Consider the following 17,283-nt stretch of genomic DNA (forward strand, 5'->3'; position numbering starts at 1 on the left):
CACTGGAGTCACCAGTTATTTTGTGCTTTACCTATGATTAATATGAAATTTTACCAATTCAAAGTATATGATGATATATAATTGATTTCATTGTTAGTCCCTAATAATAAACTGATTAATCACTTTTTGGGTTTATGATCCAGTGAGAACTTTGTTCATGTACTGCATTCATTTTTTCAAGTGATATTTTTCATTAGGTACTTCTTTACTATAGAGACATCATTAAGGATAAATTTGTTATTAATAAGAGATCCAGAATCCTAAGTCATCATGACCATGGCTCAGAGTGACTGGCAAAGAGACAAAATTAATAAAGGTCAGATAAACAAGTAAAAATTAATGAATAATCCTTAGTCAGAGAAGGTGAACTTTGCAGTTGGATTGATCAATAATAATGAGGACATGCAGGTTGCAAGAGTTGGGACAGAATGAAATGAAAATTGAGACAATCACATTGAATCAGCGCATAAATACTTTAACAAAGTATATAATGGGTAGTTAAGACCAAGAAAACAACTAAAAACAAGAGAGCTTTGGAAGAAAAACTAATCAGGAAAGCCTTAACAGAAAGTGTTAACAAGCAAAAATTTTAGATTTTAATCAGTTTATTGGTAATTTTCAGAGCATTAAGTGATTCTTCCTGTGGGCTGTATCAGTCAATCATTCATTTCCACTTTATTTTATGTAATCAAACAACATTTCATATAATTAGGGAGCACATTTCTGATTTCAAGAATATCTAATTATTTTTGTATTCATCCTTCTCACTTCATCCCATTCTTCTTTTGTGTTAGTGACTCTTTCATCCCTGAACATTTGAATCATTCTTATATAAAAATCTCATTTTGTAAAGTTATGGTGGTTCATATCTGTAATCTCATCCCTTTGGGATGCTGAAATGGGAGGATTGTTTGAGCCCAGGAGTTTGAAATCAGCATGGAGAACACAATGAGATCTCATCACTACAAAAAATAAAAAATTAGTTGGACATGGTGACATGCACCTATGGTCCCAGCTACTCGGGGGGCTGAGGTGAGAGAACCACTTGAGCTTAGTAAGTTGAGGCTAAAGTGAGCTATGATCATATTTCAATATAAGTGCAACAAATTTCAGTACGAGCTCATATGGCTTAATATTATTTTTTATTTTGCCTAGTGTTTTCTTCATTGCCACAAAATATTTTTAACCATTAACTGGGTGGTAAATCTCTGAAAAACAAATTTTTACTTGACAAGGTAGACTTCAAAAATATTTTTTTTGTCACAGGAAGAAAGAAATCTTGCATCACAATATTTACTGCTGGAATCAACTGAAGTATTCCTAGCTATCAGGTTTTCCAGCTTCAAATCTCAGATATAACTAATCCCTTTTTCCCTTCTTTCCTTTTCTAGCAAACTTCCAGAAACAAAACAGACAACACTTTGTGATGATAAATAGCACAGTTGCCACACAGGCCAGCAGAAACCCAATCACATCCAAAGAGTGGTACTGGAACCAGGTGAGGTCGTGCGCTGCAACTCGAAGGTGTTTGGCTCCTTTGTGGCGCATGACAAATTCAATCCAAAAGACTGCTCGATCCAAGGGCTTCACTGGTTGATCATGTTGAATTCTTGATAATTTCATAATATTCTCTTTATATCTGAAGGATAAAAATAAAGATACCAACACTGAAAGTAAGTTAATTTGCCTGTGCATATCAGGTCTATGAAAGGCTTTTAAAGTGTCAAATAATTCAAAGTAAATGTCAAATAATTGATATAGAATTTATGTATTTTAATTTGAGTCATCATACAAAGTTTGGCTTTTAAATTGGACTTTTCTCATTGACAAATATTTTTAAAGTAGAAAAGGAAAGTCAGGTGAGAAAGTTATTTTTTTCAAGCAGAGAAAGTATGAGGCATTTTTAATTTGTTTTTAATTTTTTAAGTTTTTGTCAGTCCATATTAAGTGTATATATTTATGGGGTATATGAGATGTTTTGATACAATGTGAAATAATCACATCATGGAAAATAAGATGTTCATTCCTTAAGCATTTATCCTTTGTGTTATGAACACATTCCACATTACACTCTTAGTTCTCAAACAGGCATATTAGAACATGCTCAACATCATGAGCCATTTTAAGTGCTGTCAGAAAGATGTGAAAATGCAATCTGAGAATTATCATCTCTAAGTTCCTAAAAAGGAATTTTATCATGCTAAGTGACATGCCTCATAGCTAGTCACTTTGCTTCTACATTACTCTTTTGTCTCCTACTGTTTCCCACCCTGTAGCCAGAATGATGTTTTGCAATTAAAGTGAGATTATGGCACTCCCCTGATTAAGATTTTTGCCTGGCTTCTCATTATTTTAAGAATAACATCCAACTCTGTTATTTGGTCTACAGAACCCTACATTGTTAGACACTGGCAAGCTCTTTTTCTAACACTTTTCCCCTGCACACTGTCTTCTAGATTGGCTTTCTATTTTTCTTTAAGCTCCCAAAAGTTCTCATATTAGCACTTTACACATTTTATCCCTTCTCTCCCGCTTTTGGAGTATTCTTTCTTGCTACACCCGACGCATGCTTCTCTCTCTTTTTGTGGCTTCCCTCTAAGTGATAACTCTAAGACAGGCTTTTACTGGCCACACTCTGATGGAACCTCTAGGATTTTCTGTTTTCTGTGTTTATTTTCTATTTGATTCCTAGAATTTTTTAAATGATTTATATATCTCATAAAATATATATTTAAATATAAAATACAAAAGGTAAATATACATACACTAAGTGAATAGTTCAAAAATGGAAGATCATCTTGAACATTATCTTGAGGCGAAGATACCAATTTACCTATTGTTCAGTTCATGGTATAGGATATCACAACCTGCCTAGAATAGCTCTCTGTTTCTGAATCATTTAGTCACCACTTTTGTCCACCAACTACAAGATTAACCTGACTTTGAATAGCAACACTAGTTTTGCTTGTTTATGTAATTGAATTATATAATATGTACTCCTTAGTGTCTATTTTTTTAATGTAGCCGCTCTTGGGTAATTCCATTGCTGTGTAGTATTTTGTTGATTGATAAAGCACAAACTATGTCTTCATTTTATGATGAATAGGTATTTGGGTTGCTAACACTTTTTGGACACTGTTGATAATTCTGTCATGACCACTGTTCTATATACAATTAGATTTATATATTTATACATATCTGTTGAGTATATAATTGAGAGTAGAATTGCTGAGATAAAAGTGCATGCATAATTATGATTTACTTCTTGAGTTTAAATTTTTTGAAGTGTATTTTGTTAATTTCCAAAATTTAAAGATATTTTAGTAACAGTATTTATAACCTCCCTTACTTCCACTATGGCTGGATCATATAGTTTTTATGATATTGAATCTTTTTATATTTCCTAAGTCTTGATTTACTTCCCACCACATGCCACTTCAAATGACTATTAACTATTCGACATGCTGTAGGAAAATGTGTCTTCCAGTTGATATATACAATACATATACGTGTATTGTATATGTACATGTGTGTGTATATCATTTTACATTATAAGATTCCATTTGTTAATTGTATTCTTCAAATGTTTTATGTCCTTACTCATTATTTGCTCTTTTTTTAAAAAAGTCTGTTTAGATTGAGTGAAAGTATTTGTATAATCACATTTAAATCTACCACTTTGTTTTATACTTCCTTTCTATTTGTCCAAGCTGGTTTGTGTTTCTTTCCAATTATTTCCCATCTTCTTTAAAGGTATTTTGATCATTCTTTATCCTTCTATTTTCTTTGTGTTAAAGTATTTTTAAGGTATTCCTTTAGATGATACCCTCCTTACACAAAAACTTTATTGAGGGTAGTTATAAATGCTGAATTGATGGTAGCTGGACTCTACAAGGAATTTTGCACATTGTTATTTTTGGGGTGTGAACAAAATCAATTGTTAAAAATTTAACTTAAAATTATATATTTGTGCTTCAAAGACCATCATCAAAAAGTAAAAAGTTTGGTCACCCAGAATGGGACAAAATATTTAAAAATTATATATCTGATTTGATCCGTAATATATAAATAGTTCTTAAAACTTAATAGTAAGACAAATAGCAAAGTTAAAAATGTTCCAAGGATTGGAGTAGACATGTTTTCTAAGAAGATACATGAATGATCAATAAGCACATATAAAGATTCTCAACATCTTTAGCGGTAATGAAAATGCAATCCAAGACCAGGATGAGAGATCATTTTATATGCACTAAGAAGTCTGTAAGAAAAGGACAGATAATAAGAGGTTTGGCAACAGTGTGGAGGAATTGCAACCATGTTGTACTGCTGGTGGTAGTGATGAATGGAACAAGTAATTTGGAAAACAGTTTAGCAGTTCTTCACAAACATATAGTTCTCATATGAGCCAGCAATTCTACTTACAGTATCGACCCCAAAGAAAGGAAAACATATTTATGCAAAAACATGTGTAGCAATATTCCTAGTGGCCTCAATTGGAAACAATCAAAAAGCCAATGAACTGATAAATGAACAACTAAATTATGATGTATCCATACTATAAAATATTATACAAGTGTAAAAGGAAATTAAATATTAAAACACAACAATATGAATTAAACTAAAAACCATAAAAAAACAACAAAAAATTAGGCTAGGTGAAATGTCATTTACACAGTACCCTAGACTGTATGATTCCATTTATATGAAATATCTAGAGAGAATAATCTATAGAGATAGAAAACAAATTGGTGTTAGACTACCACTAAGCAGTCATGGGAGGTGATTTTGGTGTCATTGCAGTCTCTTTTGCGTTGATAAAAATGTTCCAAGCTTATATACTGGTGATGACTTCATGACTCTGTAAACACAGTAAAAATATTTGGAATTTTTGCCATAAATAGGTGGGTTTTATGCTATCAAAATTAAATCTCATTTTCAAGTCTGTTACGATAATGATAATAATAAAAATTAATTTTTCAGCAAGAAAATAGTTATATTCTGAGACATTTTAGATATTTAATTAAAACATTTTATTATATTATTTCAAGTTTATTCTCCCTTTCTACTATGGATTCATTATGTCAAATTTTTAAGAAATGTATTTTTTTATATTATCTATATCATTTTAAAATTATTTTTGTTTAGAAAACTGTTTCACTAACTGGTTACTCATTAGATGTATGGGGTTCAAATACAATTTTTAAATAACATATAAAAAATAAAAGCAGATTTCGGATTGGTTAAATCATTTAAATTCTTTCAAAATCACTCTCTTATAAAAAGGATGAAACTCATGCTCACTATTGACAAGAGAAGTTATCTATTAATATCACCTAGTGAAAAATATTGTTCTACTCACGAAGGATCATTAATTACTGTCTTCAGTGCATTCAGCAAGTCTGTACTCGACATTGTGTGGAAGTCCAATCCAACAGCTGCTCCCTTGGCCTTCATGTGAGCAATGTTACCAGGTTGATCCCAAAACAATGGAATGCCCACCATAGGGATCCCATGGTAGATCGCCTCATAGATGCCATTGGCTCCACCATGAGTTATAAAAGCTCTGGTTTTTGGATGACCTAGGATTGGATGAATTTTTAGCAAAATTATTCATAGGAATAAAATGAGATGCACAATGAAAGGCTCTGAAAGTGACAGTGTTTTATAAATAACACATTGAACTAATTTGCTATTACTTTTCAGACCTCAGAGGAAAAAACAGGTACTTGCGTTGCAGATGTAACTGAAGCCTATATGGTGGCGTGACTTCAGACTGCAAAACTTAATACAAGATTTCCAGTTGGACTAATGAAAAAGAGCATTCTAGATTTTAAAAATGTGCACAAAAGAGGACAGCAAAGAGATGGGCATGAAATGAAATGTTATTTTAAATACAGTCACAGAGTGTGATATGTGGGGTGTGCAAGGCAGCAGGCAGTGGGTTGGTGGTGGTGCTAGGATTGAGGAAAGACAGGTCACACTTCATCATGAAATGTGTCATTACTTTAAGATTAAGATTAGGAATTTAGTCCTCCAGAAAATACAGAGTCATTGGTGACAGAAGAGCTATCATATTTAGTGGCATTTGAAACAACCCTGCAGGAGGGGGGAAAACAGGTGTAAAGTTGTAGAAATAGGAGACAGAGGGACAGCCCAGGAAGATATTGAAAAATTCTGTGAGATATAATAACACCTGAAGTAAAGATTCTCTCTGATTGTGACCATAAAGAATGTGAGTGTATATCATAAAATGCCAACAATTATAGCATATTCTTTTCCCCCTATGACTGGAAAATAAATATAAAGAAGTTACATTGTGTTTTCCTTAACAAATATTCAATAAGCTTGTTTCATTAACTATTAACACTCTAATATGTTGTTACTAATATATCCAGTATTTGTTCACCAGAGTTTTACCTAGAAGGTCATTCTGGGGTATCCACCTGTACAGCCGAGTATTGAGACCTAAGGCATCTGGTTTATTCCCATCAAATCTCCACAGAACCTGTTAAAGAGAATATCTTATTCCATGAGTGGAACTCAAAAGTTATAAAATGTTAGAGCTGTAAAAAGAGTAGAAATGAGATCAAGGGATGCTAGTAAATAAATCTACTCAAAGACTGATGTAAAAAGAATACCCACATTTTATTTTCTGAACTTTTATAATGATTTAGGTATATAAGAAACCATTATTTTCCAAAGTAATACCTTAGAAAAATAAGATTATCAATAAAAAGTTCAAGTATTTAAAAATTCTTTTTAAAAGAAGAACTACCTGTGGCTAACCATCATATGAAGAAAAAAAGTTTAATATCACACATCATTAGAGAAATTCAAATCAAAACCACAATGAGATAACATCTCACACCAGTCAGAATGGCCATTATTAAAAACTCAAAAAATATGATGTTGACAAGGTTATATAGAAAAGGAATGTTTATACTCTGCTGGTTGGAATGTAAGTTAGTTCAATCATTGTAGAAGACAGTGTGGTGATTCCTCAAAAACCTAGAGGCAAAAATACCATGAAAACCAGCAATCCCATTACTAGGTATATAACCAAAGGACTATAACTTGTTCTTTCATAAAGATCCATGAACATATATGTTAGTTGCAGTACTATTCACAATAGCAAGGACATGAAATCAACCTAAATGACCATCAATTATGGACTGAATAAAGAAAATATGGTATATATACACTACAGAATATTATGCAGCCATAAAAAGAACAAAAATATGTGTTTTGCAGGGATAAGGATTGAGCTGGTGGCCATTAGCCTTAGCAAACTAACATAGGAATTGAAATCCAAGTGTAACATGTCCTCACTTATGAGTGGAAACTAAAAGATGAGAACACATGTACACATAGAAAGCAACAACATATCCTGAGATGTATTGGAGGGTGGAGGATGGGAGGAAAGAGAGGATCAGGAAAAATAATAAATGAATATTAGTCTTAATACCTGGGTGATGAAACAATCAATCAGTACAACAAACCCCCATGACACAAGTTTACCTATGTAAAAAACCTGCACATGTACTCCTGAACTTAAAAGTTAAAAATAAAAGTTAATTTAATTAAAAAAAAAATATTCTAAAAAAGTATAAAAAATTATAGGGAGTCATTGTAATTCTGGTGTAAAAAAACAGTAACAATTTAGTAATGACGTATATGTTTATTTTGTTTTATGTATTTTATATTAGTTTTCATCTCCAAATTTAATTTCATCTCCAACTTATTTATTTTTGAGTAATGTGAGTAGTTTCAATATATCTACTTGTCTGTAGGTTGTTATATTAGAGCCTGTTGTCCTTTGACAAAATAGCAAATCTATAAAATAAGCTACTTATAAGAAATAAATAAATGCTGCAAGGATTTTACGTATAACTTCATTGGAATTACAAATTATCAAGCACTACTTCCAAGAAAAATTTCAAGTGACAATTTTTGATACAAATTCAGAGTATTACCAACCAGTATTGCTAATTTTGGATTTTTTTGGCACAGAAATGAGGAACATGTTGGTGTCATGAATAAAAATAAAGCTTTTGAATAACCTCAAAATTGTATTTTGCTGAATTTGGTCAACTGATTACTAACACTTAGACAAGGTGCTACAAAGCTTTGACAACAGTGATTAATATGTTCTGCTATAGCCAAGACATTTTTATGTTTAAGCTACTAATTTTGAAACTCCAAAGCAATCCTCATAAACTGAACAATAATTTACAGTGTTTAATTTTATTTGCTACATCAGTGTTAAAGTAACTCAGGTTTCAGCAAAATTTAGAGGTCATTACAAGAAAGCTTTATCAGATAAGAAATTAAAAAGTAATTGACAAATACACAAAGGTCACTGGTTTATTCTATATAGAAGAAAATACATTCCTACTATGTTCTATGGAGGGGGCATCTGAACCTGTTCCCCTGCCTGGCTTCCTTCTGTTTGTCTCCTTTCTATATTTCCTTCTGCTGCCTCCATTGGGAGGGGTTGTTAATCTGGTAGTTAGTGCTGAATCCTTGTGGGGCCACATTTTATACTGGACAGGATCCACCTTCAGGTCAGGATCCATCTCCATCCTTTTTCCCTTTCATCTTCCTGCTTCAGGTATTGGCTGGGCCCAGTCCAGCAGGGCAAGCTGCTTTTTCTCTTTCTCCAAATCTACCTGGCTGTGTGGGTACTTGGACTGGTTGTCTGTCGGGCTAGGCCACTCTTTCTCTGAATAGTATCCTGAATATCATTCAAATAGGCCTATTCCAAAATGTAGAGGAGGTACATGAGGCTGGATAATATGGCAAGCCTAAACTGCATGATGCATGTCAGACTTTTTGAAATACCTGATATTGTTATTGTGCTAGTGAAGTCACCCATTGAAACATAACTTTTTCTGATAACATCTGTAGTGTACAGTGCCCTCAGGAATTCTTAAGCAAAAGGGTCAAATGACAGGGGCAGAATTTGGTGATAACTCTTACCTGACCCGAATAACATGATAATATCAATACTTAAAAATCTACATTTCCTAAATAAATTCATTCCTGATCATACTGTTAATGCCAAGTTTATTATCAATGAAAAACAGCCTCTATTATTTTAGCATCATTCATGTATATTTTTTATTTTGAACTAATATCTGAGATAATTAGTGCTTTCCCAAAAGCTAAATTTTTAGGCCTGAACTTTCTTTTCTATTTGTCATATTCATAAAGTTTATTTTAAAAAGTTGTTAAAAACTTACCATACAGGAATATTTATTAATATACTTAAAAAGTTTGTTCCCTGTGCTGAAGTAAAATACATTAGTGACATTTTCCAGGCACCATCTTTATAAAAGTAAAACTTTGAGGTCCTGAAATATACTACAGTAGAGTCTATAGTTTACTAGTTTACTTTTTTTGAGACAGAGTCTGGCCCTGTAGCCCAGGCTGGAGTGCAATGGCACGATCTTGCCTCATTGCAGCCTCTGCCTCCTCAGTTCAAGCGATTCTCCTGCCTCAGTCTCCTGAATAGCTGGGGTTACAGGCACACACCACCACTCCTGCCTAATTTTTTGTATTTTTAGTAGAGACGGGGTTTCACCATATCATTCAGGATGATCTCAATCTCCTGACCTCGTGATCCGCCGGCGTTGGCCTCCCAAAGTGCTGGGATTACAGGCACGAGCCACCGTGCCCAGCCTATAGTTTACACTTTTAATCACAGGACTGGAATTCATTCTTTTTACTCCCCTACTCTCCACATGTGCCAGTTATTATTCCTATATTAATGACATTCGATCATGTATATTACCACAGATCCTTAAATAGAGTATATACTGCATAATGACCAATAGAGCCAGTCTTCTCTATTTGTTGCCACATATTTCATGTAAGCATTTGACTTAAAGTACAAACAGAAATACTACATTCCTTAATTGTAAACATTCACCAAGAGCTTCCAGAGTACAATAAGTAATAGAGGTGGCCCAAGAGTCAGTCAAGTGTTCTTCACCCATTGGATACTGCTGAGATTAGGAAAACTCTTTTGAAGAAAATTATCATAAATCTTACTTGTATTTCTACAAGGACGCAGTTCTGGGTATATGTTTTTAGTTGAAAACACCTGAAAGTCATTCTAAAGACTACATTAAGCACCATTTTCACTTAACTGAAATATATTGAGTTAAATTCAGCAGTAGCTAAGACTGTTAATATCAGAAATTAAAAATAACTGTGGGTCTCAAGTTCCCTTTTGTGGATACATATGGAGTACTGAGTTCCCACTGATGCTAATAGGAATCACTCATGCATACCAAAGGTAGTAACTCCCCCGGGGCCACAGGCAACCCCTAAGTCTGAGGCACAACTATTACTTCTGTCAGTGGATGCTATGCAGGCATATTTAAGGTTATATTCGGCTATAAAGAGTTCAATCTACTCTTTAATATTCTCTCTGTGTAGATCACAAACTTTAACAGCCTCTTTCAGTAGTTTTCCACACCAGTAAGGCACTTTATCTTACCTTTTGTGGGATCTGGGCAAGGGCTGTTGCAATTACGTTGGCCCTTTCTGCTGTCATGTTACTGACCATTGACCCCAGAGAAAACACCACAACACCATTTTCTCCAGAGCTCTGTACAAACTCCTCCATTTCCTTTGGAAAAAAAAAAAATGTTTCATCACAAAAGAGTATCACCACAGCAGGCACTACCGAAAGAATTGGTACAAAATATTAGGGAGAAAATCAAGTATTTTGAAGAATTATTGGAGTAAATAATATTTTTTAACTGACTCAATCACTCAGTTTCTTTGCAAGAAGATGCATGAGATATTTGGCCTCTGTTAAGGATATTTGTGTAAATATGTGTGTGTGTGTGTAGGTATGTGTCTGCATGTGTATAATGGAGAAAAGAAATGGAGCCATTACACTGTAGTCTGGGAGATGATGTTAAAAAATACACCCAGACTCTTCACTTATAATACTATAATTACTAATATACGTTCTTGGAAAAGTGGCATCGCTCGGGTTTATTTCTATATTTTTGTTCTACTAAATCACTTGTGTTTATCTCAGGCAGGTTTTCTGTAGAATTCTTTTGGTTTGAAGCCATTAGTGATTTACTTCCCTAACTATGAGCACTGAGGAAAAGCTACTCACAGTTGGGATAATTTTATATCTACATTTACATTACTCTACAATGCTTTATGCTTCACTTAAAATTTGTCAGTTTTCCAGTAGTTTTTCAAAAAATAAAATAAAAAATAAAAGCTGGGGGTTAAGAATCACTGACATTCTGGAGTCTAGTATTGTGATTTGGAATATTTATTAATCAGTCCTTAGGGTCTCATTTATAATACAGAATTGTACAGTTTATAGTTAGTAGTTGAATAACTGTATTTTTCAGGTTATTGTTTAGGTGGGGCACCTATTGCCCTGAAATCACAATTGTTAAATTGATGTGCTATTTATAACTGCATGTGAGGAACTCTCATCATCACTTTGTTGTGTCTCAGAGGCAGCACTTGCGCCAGAATAGAAGAGGCCAGCAAGCCTTTCTGCAGGAGAGATCTTGTCTCTCTTTTGAGTAGCTCACTCAGACTCCTGGTGAAGATGTGCTTGGCTGCAATTGATTGAGAATTATTCTGACTTGTGTTCCCCAATGTATGCCAATATTTAAATTTAAATACTTTCAGATTTAATCATTGGGGTAAAACTTTTCCCAATGGTTTTTAACAAAACAAAGAAAAAATGTGTCTAAGTGTAAACTGTGCACCACATATGGCAGAGCGTTTTTTAGAATATGGTTTTTAATCTTAAGTTAACGTGAGAGTCCCTGTACTACTATTCCACGTAATACTTGGGACATCTAGGTATTGTGTGTGATTGCAGTTACCTGTAGCCACATTTAATGTAACTCGTGTTCAGTGTTTCACCTCACTAGCTTGATGCCAGAGCCTTGTTTTTCTATGCAGTGTTGAAGGAATCTGACCTTTGTTTAGAGATTCATCACTGATATTGACTGGTTGTTTCTCCTTTTGTGATAATATAAAAATAATACAAAATTAATGTAAGAAATTTTATAACAGTATGGAAACTTTTTTAAAAATAATTTTTTCTAAAATTTCTATCTGGAGATATTATTTATAGAAAATATGTATTTTTTTATTATGGATTTTGTCCTATTTATATAGGTCAATGTACACACGTGACACTTACTTAGAAAATTTTAATCTTATTGTATATACATTTCCTCCTGCAAAAATTTGCCGTCTTGTTATAGTTATCATTTTCTAATTCACTTTATTTGTATTATGGCTGACAGCGTAATTGAACATTTCATTGATAAAATTATTTTAGTGCTATTGTCGGCATATAAATTTCTAATGATTATTTCATGTAAGATGTTGGATTACGTCCAATGTTAATTTTGTGAATGTTTTCCATAATGTTTAATAGGTACACCTTGATTAATTTTTTTATGATTTCACATGACTTTATTATAAAATTAATAACAATATGTATTTTTAAAACACCAGATACATTTTGTCAAGTGTCTCATTCTCTTAAAATATACAGAAATTATCTGAGAATCTAATATATAATTGAAAAGAAAGCAACCTGGCTTAGCAAATATTTTACATAATAATCAATTAAAGAACTGGTTTCACAACCATTGACTTGCATTCAAAGTTTTCTGCAAGTTAATAAAAAGAGCTAGTATTAGTTATTACCACTATTGTACTACCAGTCAACCCTTTTTTCTTGTCCTTCTACACGTCCTACTCTCTTCCTCCTCCTATTTGCACTGTCAATTTCCCTTAGTGTGAGTGGGGAAATGTTTCAAGAGTAGTGTAGAGGGGCATATATTTTTCATTAGTCTTACCTCAACTTTTGTCTCTTGAGAAACTAATTATATAAAGACCATACAATTTGCATTAAACATAGATACTGAGTTTTAACAAGGGGATAAAATCTCAGTTTTATGCAAGCAAAAATGATCTTTTAAGAGATTGCATAATAATGCATTGAAGAAGGCTTACTTTGTACACGTCTTAAAATGTGATGTTAATTTAAAGTATATGAAGTTCTTGTGTTCCTTCAAAACCAATATAATCTTATATGCTGACGGAATTTTTTTTCGTATTGAAACTAAGGGCACTATTCAGACACAAGTGGTAGAAATTATTTGGTCTTTATTATACATGCATTGTTCATTATCTCTGTGCTTCTCTGTCAGGCACCTATGATGTCGAGACGAGTTCCCCCAGGAAGCTTTACTGAGGTGCTTGTCATAAGGCAGAAATCATCTGCTCTAATAGGGTATGTTTCTACTCTAAAATGTAAAATTCTGGGATCTCAACACAGAATGATTTAAATGCTTTATTAAAATCACATGAACCCTGGGTTTGTCTGCACATATTTGAGGCACACATTCGTATTGTTGAGGAAGTGTTTTAAGCTGGAATACTGGTGAAGATCCTTATTACTTATGGAAGAATTTTAGAATTTCAACTAGCTTATCCTACTGTCACAACTGATATGTCTACTTTTAATCAAGTCCAAGGGTATCTGTCATCTATGGCTTTGCAAGAGAATATAATCTTGATATGCCGAATAATCTGGTTCTCTTAAATGAGGAATGATATCTCAAGTGACTTGCACATGTTAAGTAGAGAGTAGTATTAGTAATAATAATAAAATAACCATAATTGTAAAATTAATAACATTTCTGAGTCACTGACTGTATGCCAGAGACATTTTAAGTGTTTTGTCTGTGTTAATATTTTTTTCTACACAACACAATATGAAGTTGGCACTATTTTTGTAAATGTAGGCATAATTATTTCTATCAACAGTCTAGTCCACTTTTCCATCATCTGCTACCTGAATCCATGGAAAATTTCCTGAATGTTTGGGTCTTTACAGTCTGGCCCTTCTGCAATTTAATCCATTGAATATCTTGGAGCCTTTTCTTAAAAAAAGAGAATCATTTCATATATCCTTATTTCTGAACTCTTTTTAGGACTTTTTCAATGTTCTTAACAAATATTTCAACTCCTAATATGTATCTGGCTCTAATTTACCTCTTAGCATCATCTGATTCTTAATCATTCCCTGCAAACTAAACCTGAGGACTTGAGAACTGTCCTGACCACTTTATCTGCTTTCCCTTTTTGTCTGCCTCTCCCCGTCATTCTTTTCCCTATTCCTGCATATTGTTCAGCTCTCATCGTACTCATCAGTGACTCCAGGATACTTTCTATTATCTCCACTGATGCTTTCTTAGCATTGGGTTTTTTCTTGAGATAATAGTTTTTATATAATTTTCATTACTTACTTATATTCTATATTTCAAAGTAGAATGTAAGGTATGTAGGGACAGAAACTGTGTCTATCTTTTTTCTCTGAAAATTCTGCACTTACCTGTGTTTTGTGCTAATCTCTTTATAAATATTCTTTGAATGAATGATCAATACCTTCTTAGGTGTTGCATAATCAAGACTTTAATTTAACCAACCCTATTTTCAAAGTCTCCTTAGTATTCCTATTTGTAATACGCAAAAAACTCACATACGTGTGATGGTATTAACATGTACATGAGTTTCTAATTGGTATCTGCTTTACCCCACCTACTTCCCATCCTTTTTCAGTGTAAGTCAAACACTCTGAATGAAGACTATAGAGTCATTTCTACTGAAACTTTGAAGCCAACAAAATAGAACCAACGAAAGTATGACTACCTTAGGTAGGGGTTTGGCAGGTTTGCAGTGGAGTCCTCCAACAAAATCAACGTTTGGTAAGAATGGATGAGGAAATTTAAAATTCCAGGAGTTTCGCATAAGCCATATGTCAGCTTTCCTCATTGTCTCAGATAAAGTAGTGGGTCTTCCTGATAGGAATAAAGAAAAGAAATGGATGACATAAGATAATTGCTTTATGTAATTTTCTGAAAGGGGTTAGAATAATGTAGGCAAAAATGTAGGTAAAGTTTGTGTGCTTTGAAAAATATATACATATATTCATATATAGGAATAATTTATTTTTTATGTATTCTATATTTTGCCTATGTTTATTTATAGGAAAGGCAAAGTGGTGGGAGAATTATGAGGTTAAGCTACATCTCTAATGTCCCATCAGCATACTCACAATCATAAACAACTATTGAAATAAGCCGTAGAGAATTAAACATCAATTTATTTTCTCTTTAAAGCTTCAATAGTAGCCTCTAGATATTTAAACAAATCTTTGAGCTCCATAATCAATTAATTCTACTGTAAACATAAAAACGATTTTCTAACAAATAGTCTAGTTTACACAACTCATTAAGCTAATCCTTTTATCTTTGGTTCTTCAAGTTAACTGTGGACTATTTTGAGAGTATGGCTGAAATCATTGTACAAACTACTCATTTGGATCCAAGCTATGATCTTAATAATATTAAGTAAAGATATTTGTAAATTATAGCTAGAAATTTTTGAGAAATTATTGAAATAGAGATCTGTACTCAACCTTAGTCAGTCTCATATTTTTAAATAAAGAGACATAGTTTCAAATAAACTATATAGATAAAACAACCTTCACACTTCAACAAGATGATTGGACTTTAAATAAATGATTTCCAATTCTTTAGTGAAGGAGTATAGAAACATTAGAAACTTCAAATTACCCTTATTGATTTTTGCATCTGAGATATAGACATTATCTCTCTCTACTGTGAAGGCAACCTACTGGTAACATGGGAACATCTTTTAATTTCTAAATAAGAAAATTGAGGCTTACAAGGAAAAATTTCTGAGTTATATAGATAGTTGTAGAAAAAGGTGTAATTGCTCCTTCTAAATCTATGCATTCGGTTAGATGCTACTTGATGGATCTTGTTGTTTTAAAGATCTGAAACATTCTATAGTAAAACAGATGTGCAATTGCTTAAAGTCTTAGGTGTACTAATATATAGGTTTATGGGATGTTCTGTATGAGTGATGGTCACAGCGTTTTCACTGACCCTATAATTTAAGCTTTTCTATAATATTTGTGAGATTGATAGATCATCTTGTATTTTCATTTCATAAATTCACTTACCAAAAACTCCACTTACCTGACTTTATGGCTTTATATAAGTTCTGTTTCAGAGACACAAATAAGTTAGAGCTTCATGTTACCAATTGAAAAAATTCTTACCTAAAACTTCACTGTAAAACTGATCCCACTTCTTCATATCAAATATTTCGAACCAAAAGTAAAAATAAAGCATGTAGATCGTATTTTTTACCCTCTCCATGAAAGTCATTTGATCACTTAATTTTGACATAACAGGTACGTAGGAAGGAGGGAGAATAAATCCTCCACTATGCCTTTCAAATGAGTAGCCAGGACTGAAGCTGTAACTGTACACAAAGGGTATGTTAAATAGCTCAGCCAGCAGCTCACCACAGGGTAAATAAGCATCTGCAAAAATGACGTCAAATCTTGACTCTTGTAATTTTTTCATAAGTTTCTTATTTGAAACTACATCTTTACAGAAGTTTCTAATTATGTCATTAATTGCCCACATGATTTCTTGTTCTTGTGAAAAAGGTAACCAAAATGTATCTTTTCGAATTTCTGACAATCTCTTAATCTGCTGCATGATGAAATTCTCAAACTCAGTTTTAGTTAAAGATGTAGGATAAACTTCGAGTTTAAGAGTGGATGAGTCGTTGGGATCAAAAAGAATGGAAGCTGAAGATGCCAGTACAGTCACCTCATGACCTCTCTGAACAAGTTCTTTCAGGATTGTCTTCATATTCATCCAAAGACTGTATTCTGCGGCCCATACCAGCACCTTTCCACAACTCCCAGAGCTAAAGTAAAAAGTGAATTGTATCAGCAGAAGAACTGAAGTCCATTTCAGAGCCATCCTGGTGCAATGTGATAATTCTTTTCCAGTCACTCTTTCTTTCTCATACTTATACACAGAGATAAATCAATCAAGTTAAAACATAACTCCCTCAATTCAAAGTAAATACATTATATGAGCATCCTGAGTACATGGATGGCAAGGAGACAAAGTTCGATTACTTCATATTTACTCAAGGATGTTTGATGTTTCTTTTATGTTTATATTTGCTGTCATCCACCTAAGTTTAATGACCTTGCAAGTACCCTGTTTTATATAATGAATTTTATAATAGTGTCAAGAGCAGTGGCAAGTGAGAGAGTCCTGCAGGCCCCTTGACATAGAATAAGAGATGAAGTAATTATACAATGCAAATAGAATTTTTGAATATCGTGGTTCAAGGAATATCTTGTAAAACTTTGTT

General features: G+C 33.1%; 1 protein-coding gene across 4 annotated transcripts; it reads right to left on the reverse strand.

The window, feature by feature from the left end:
- Positions 1–201: 201 nt before the first annotated feature.
- Positions 202–16,906, reverse strand: LOC129491744 (UDP-glucuronosyltransferase 2B10). 4 transcript variants are annotated; one of them, XM_055296253.1, is made up of 7 exons: positions 16,571–16,880; positions 16,163–16,222; positions 14,725–14,873; positions 10,505–10,636; positions 6,418–6,505; positions 5,360–5,579; positions 1,360–1,639 (listed from the first exon to the last, which is right to left on the reverse strand). In XM_055296253.1, the coding sequence occupies exons 1-7, from the start codon at positions 16,878–16,880 to the stop codon at positions 1,360–1,362; spliced, it is 1,239 nt and encodes a 412-aa protein (XP_055152228.1). The 4 variants fall into 4 exon arrangements, with proteins under 4 accessions (XP_055152227.1, XP_055152226.1, XP_055152228.1 ...); XM_055296252.2 differs by lacking the exon at positions 16,163–16,222 and having other exon boundaries at positions 202–1,639; positions 16,412–16,906; XM_055296251.2 differs by having other exon boundaries at positions 202–1,639; positions 16,163–16,906.
- Between the last annotated feature and the right edge of the window lie 377 nt (positions 16,907–17,283).

Source organism: Symphalangus syndactylus, chromosome 10, assembly GCF_028878055.3.
Source record: "Symphalangus syndactylus isolate Jambi chromosome 10, NHGRI_mSymSyn1-v2.1_pri, whole genome shotgun sequence".
In the NCBI taxonomy this organism is placed as follows: domain Eukaryota; kingdom Metazoa; phylum Chordata; class Mammalia; order Primates; family Hylobatidae; genus Symphalangus; species Symphalangus syndactylus.

Coding starts and splice junctions, on each gene's coding strand:
- LOC129491744 (XM_055296251.2), bottom strand. CDS start 16,880: ATGGCTCTGAAATGGACTTCAGTTCTTCTGCTGATACAATTCACTTTT. Junction 10,637..14,724: donor CTGCCAAACCCCTACCTAAG/GTAGTCATACTT, acceptor TTTTTTCCAAAG/GAAATGGAGGAGTTTGTACA. Junction 6,506..10,504: donor TTGCCCAGATCCCACAAAAG/GTAAGATAAAGT, acceptor TCTCTTTAACAG/GTTCTGTGGAGATTTGATGG.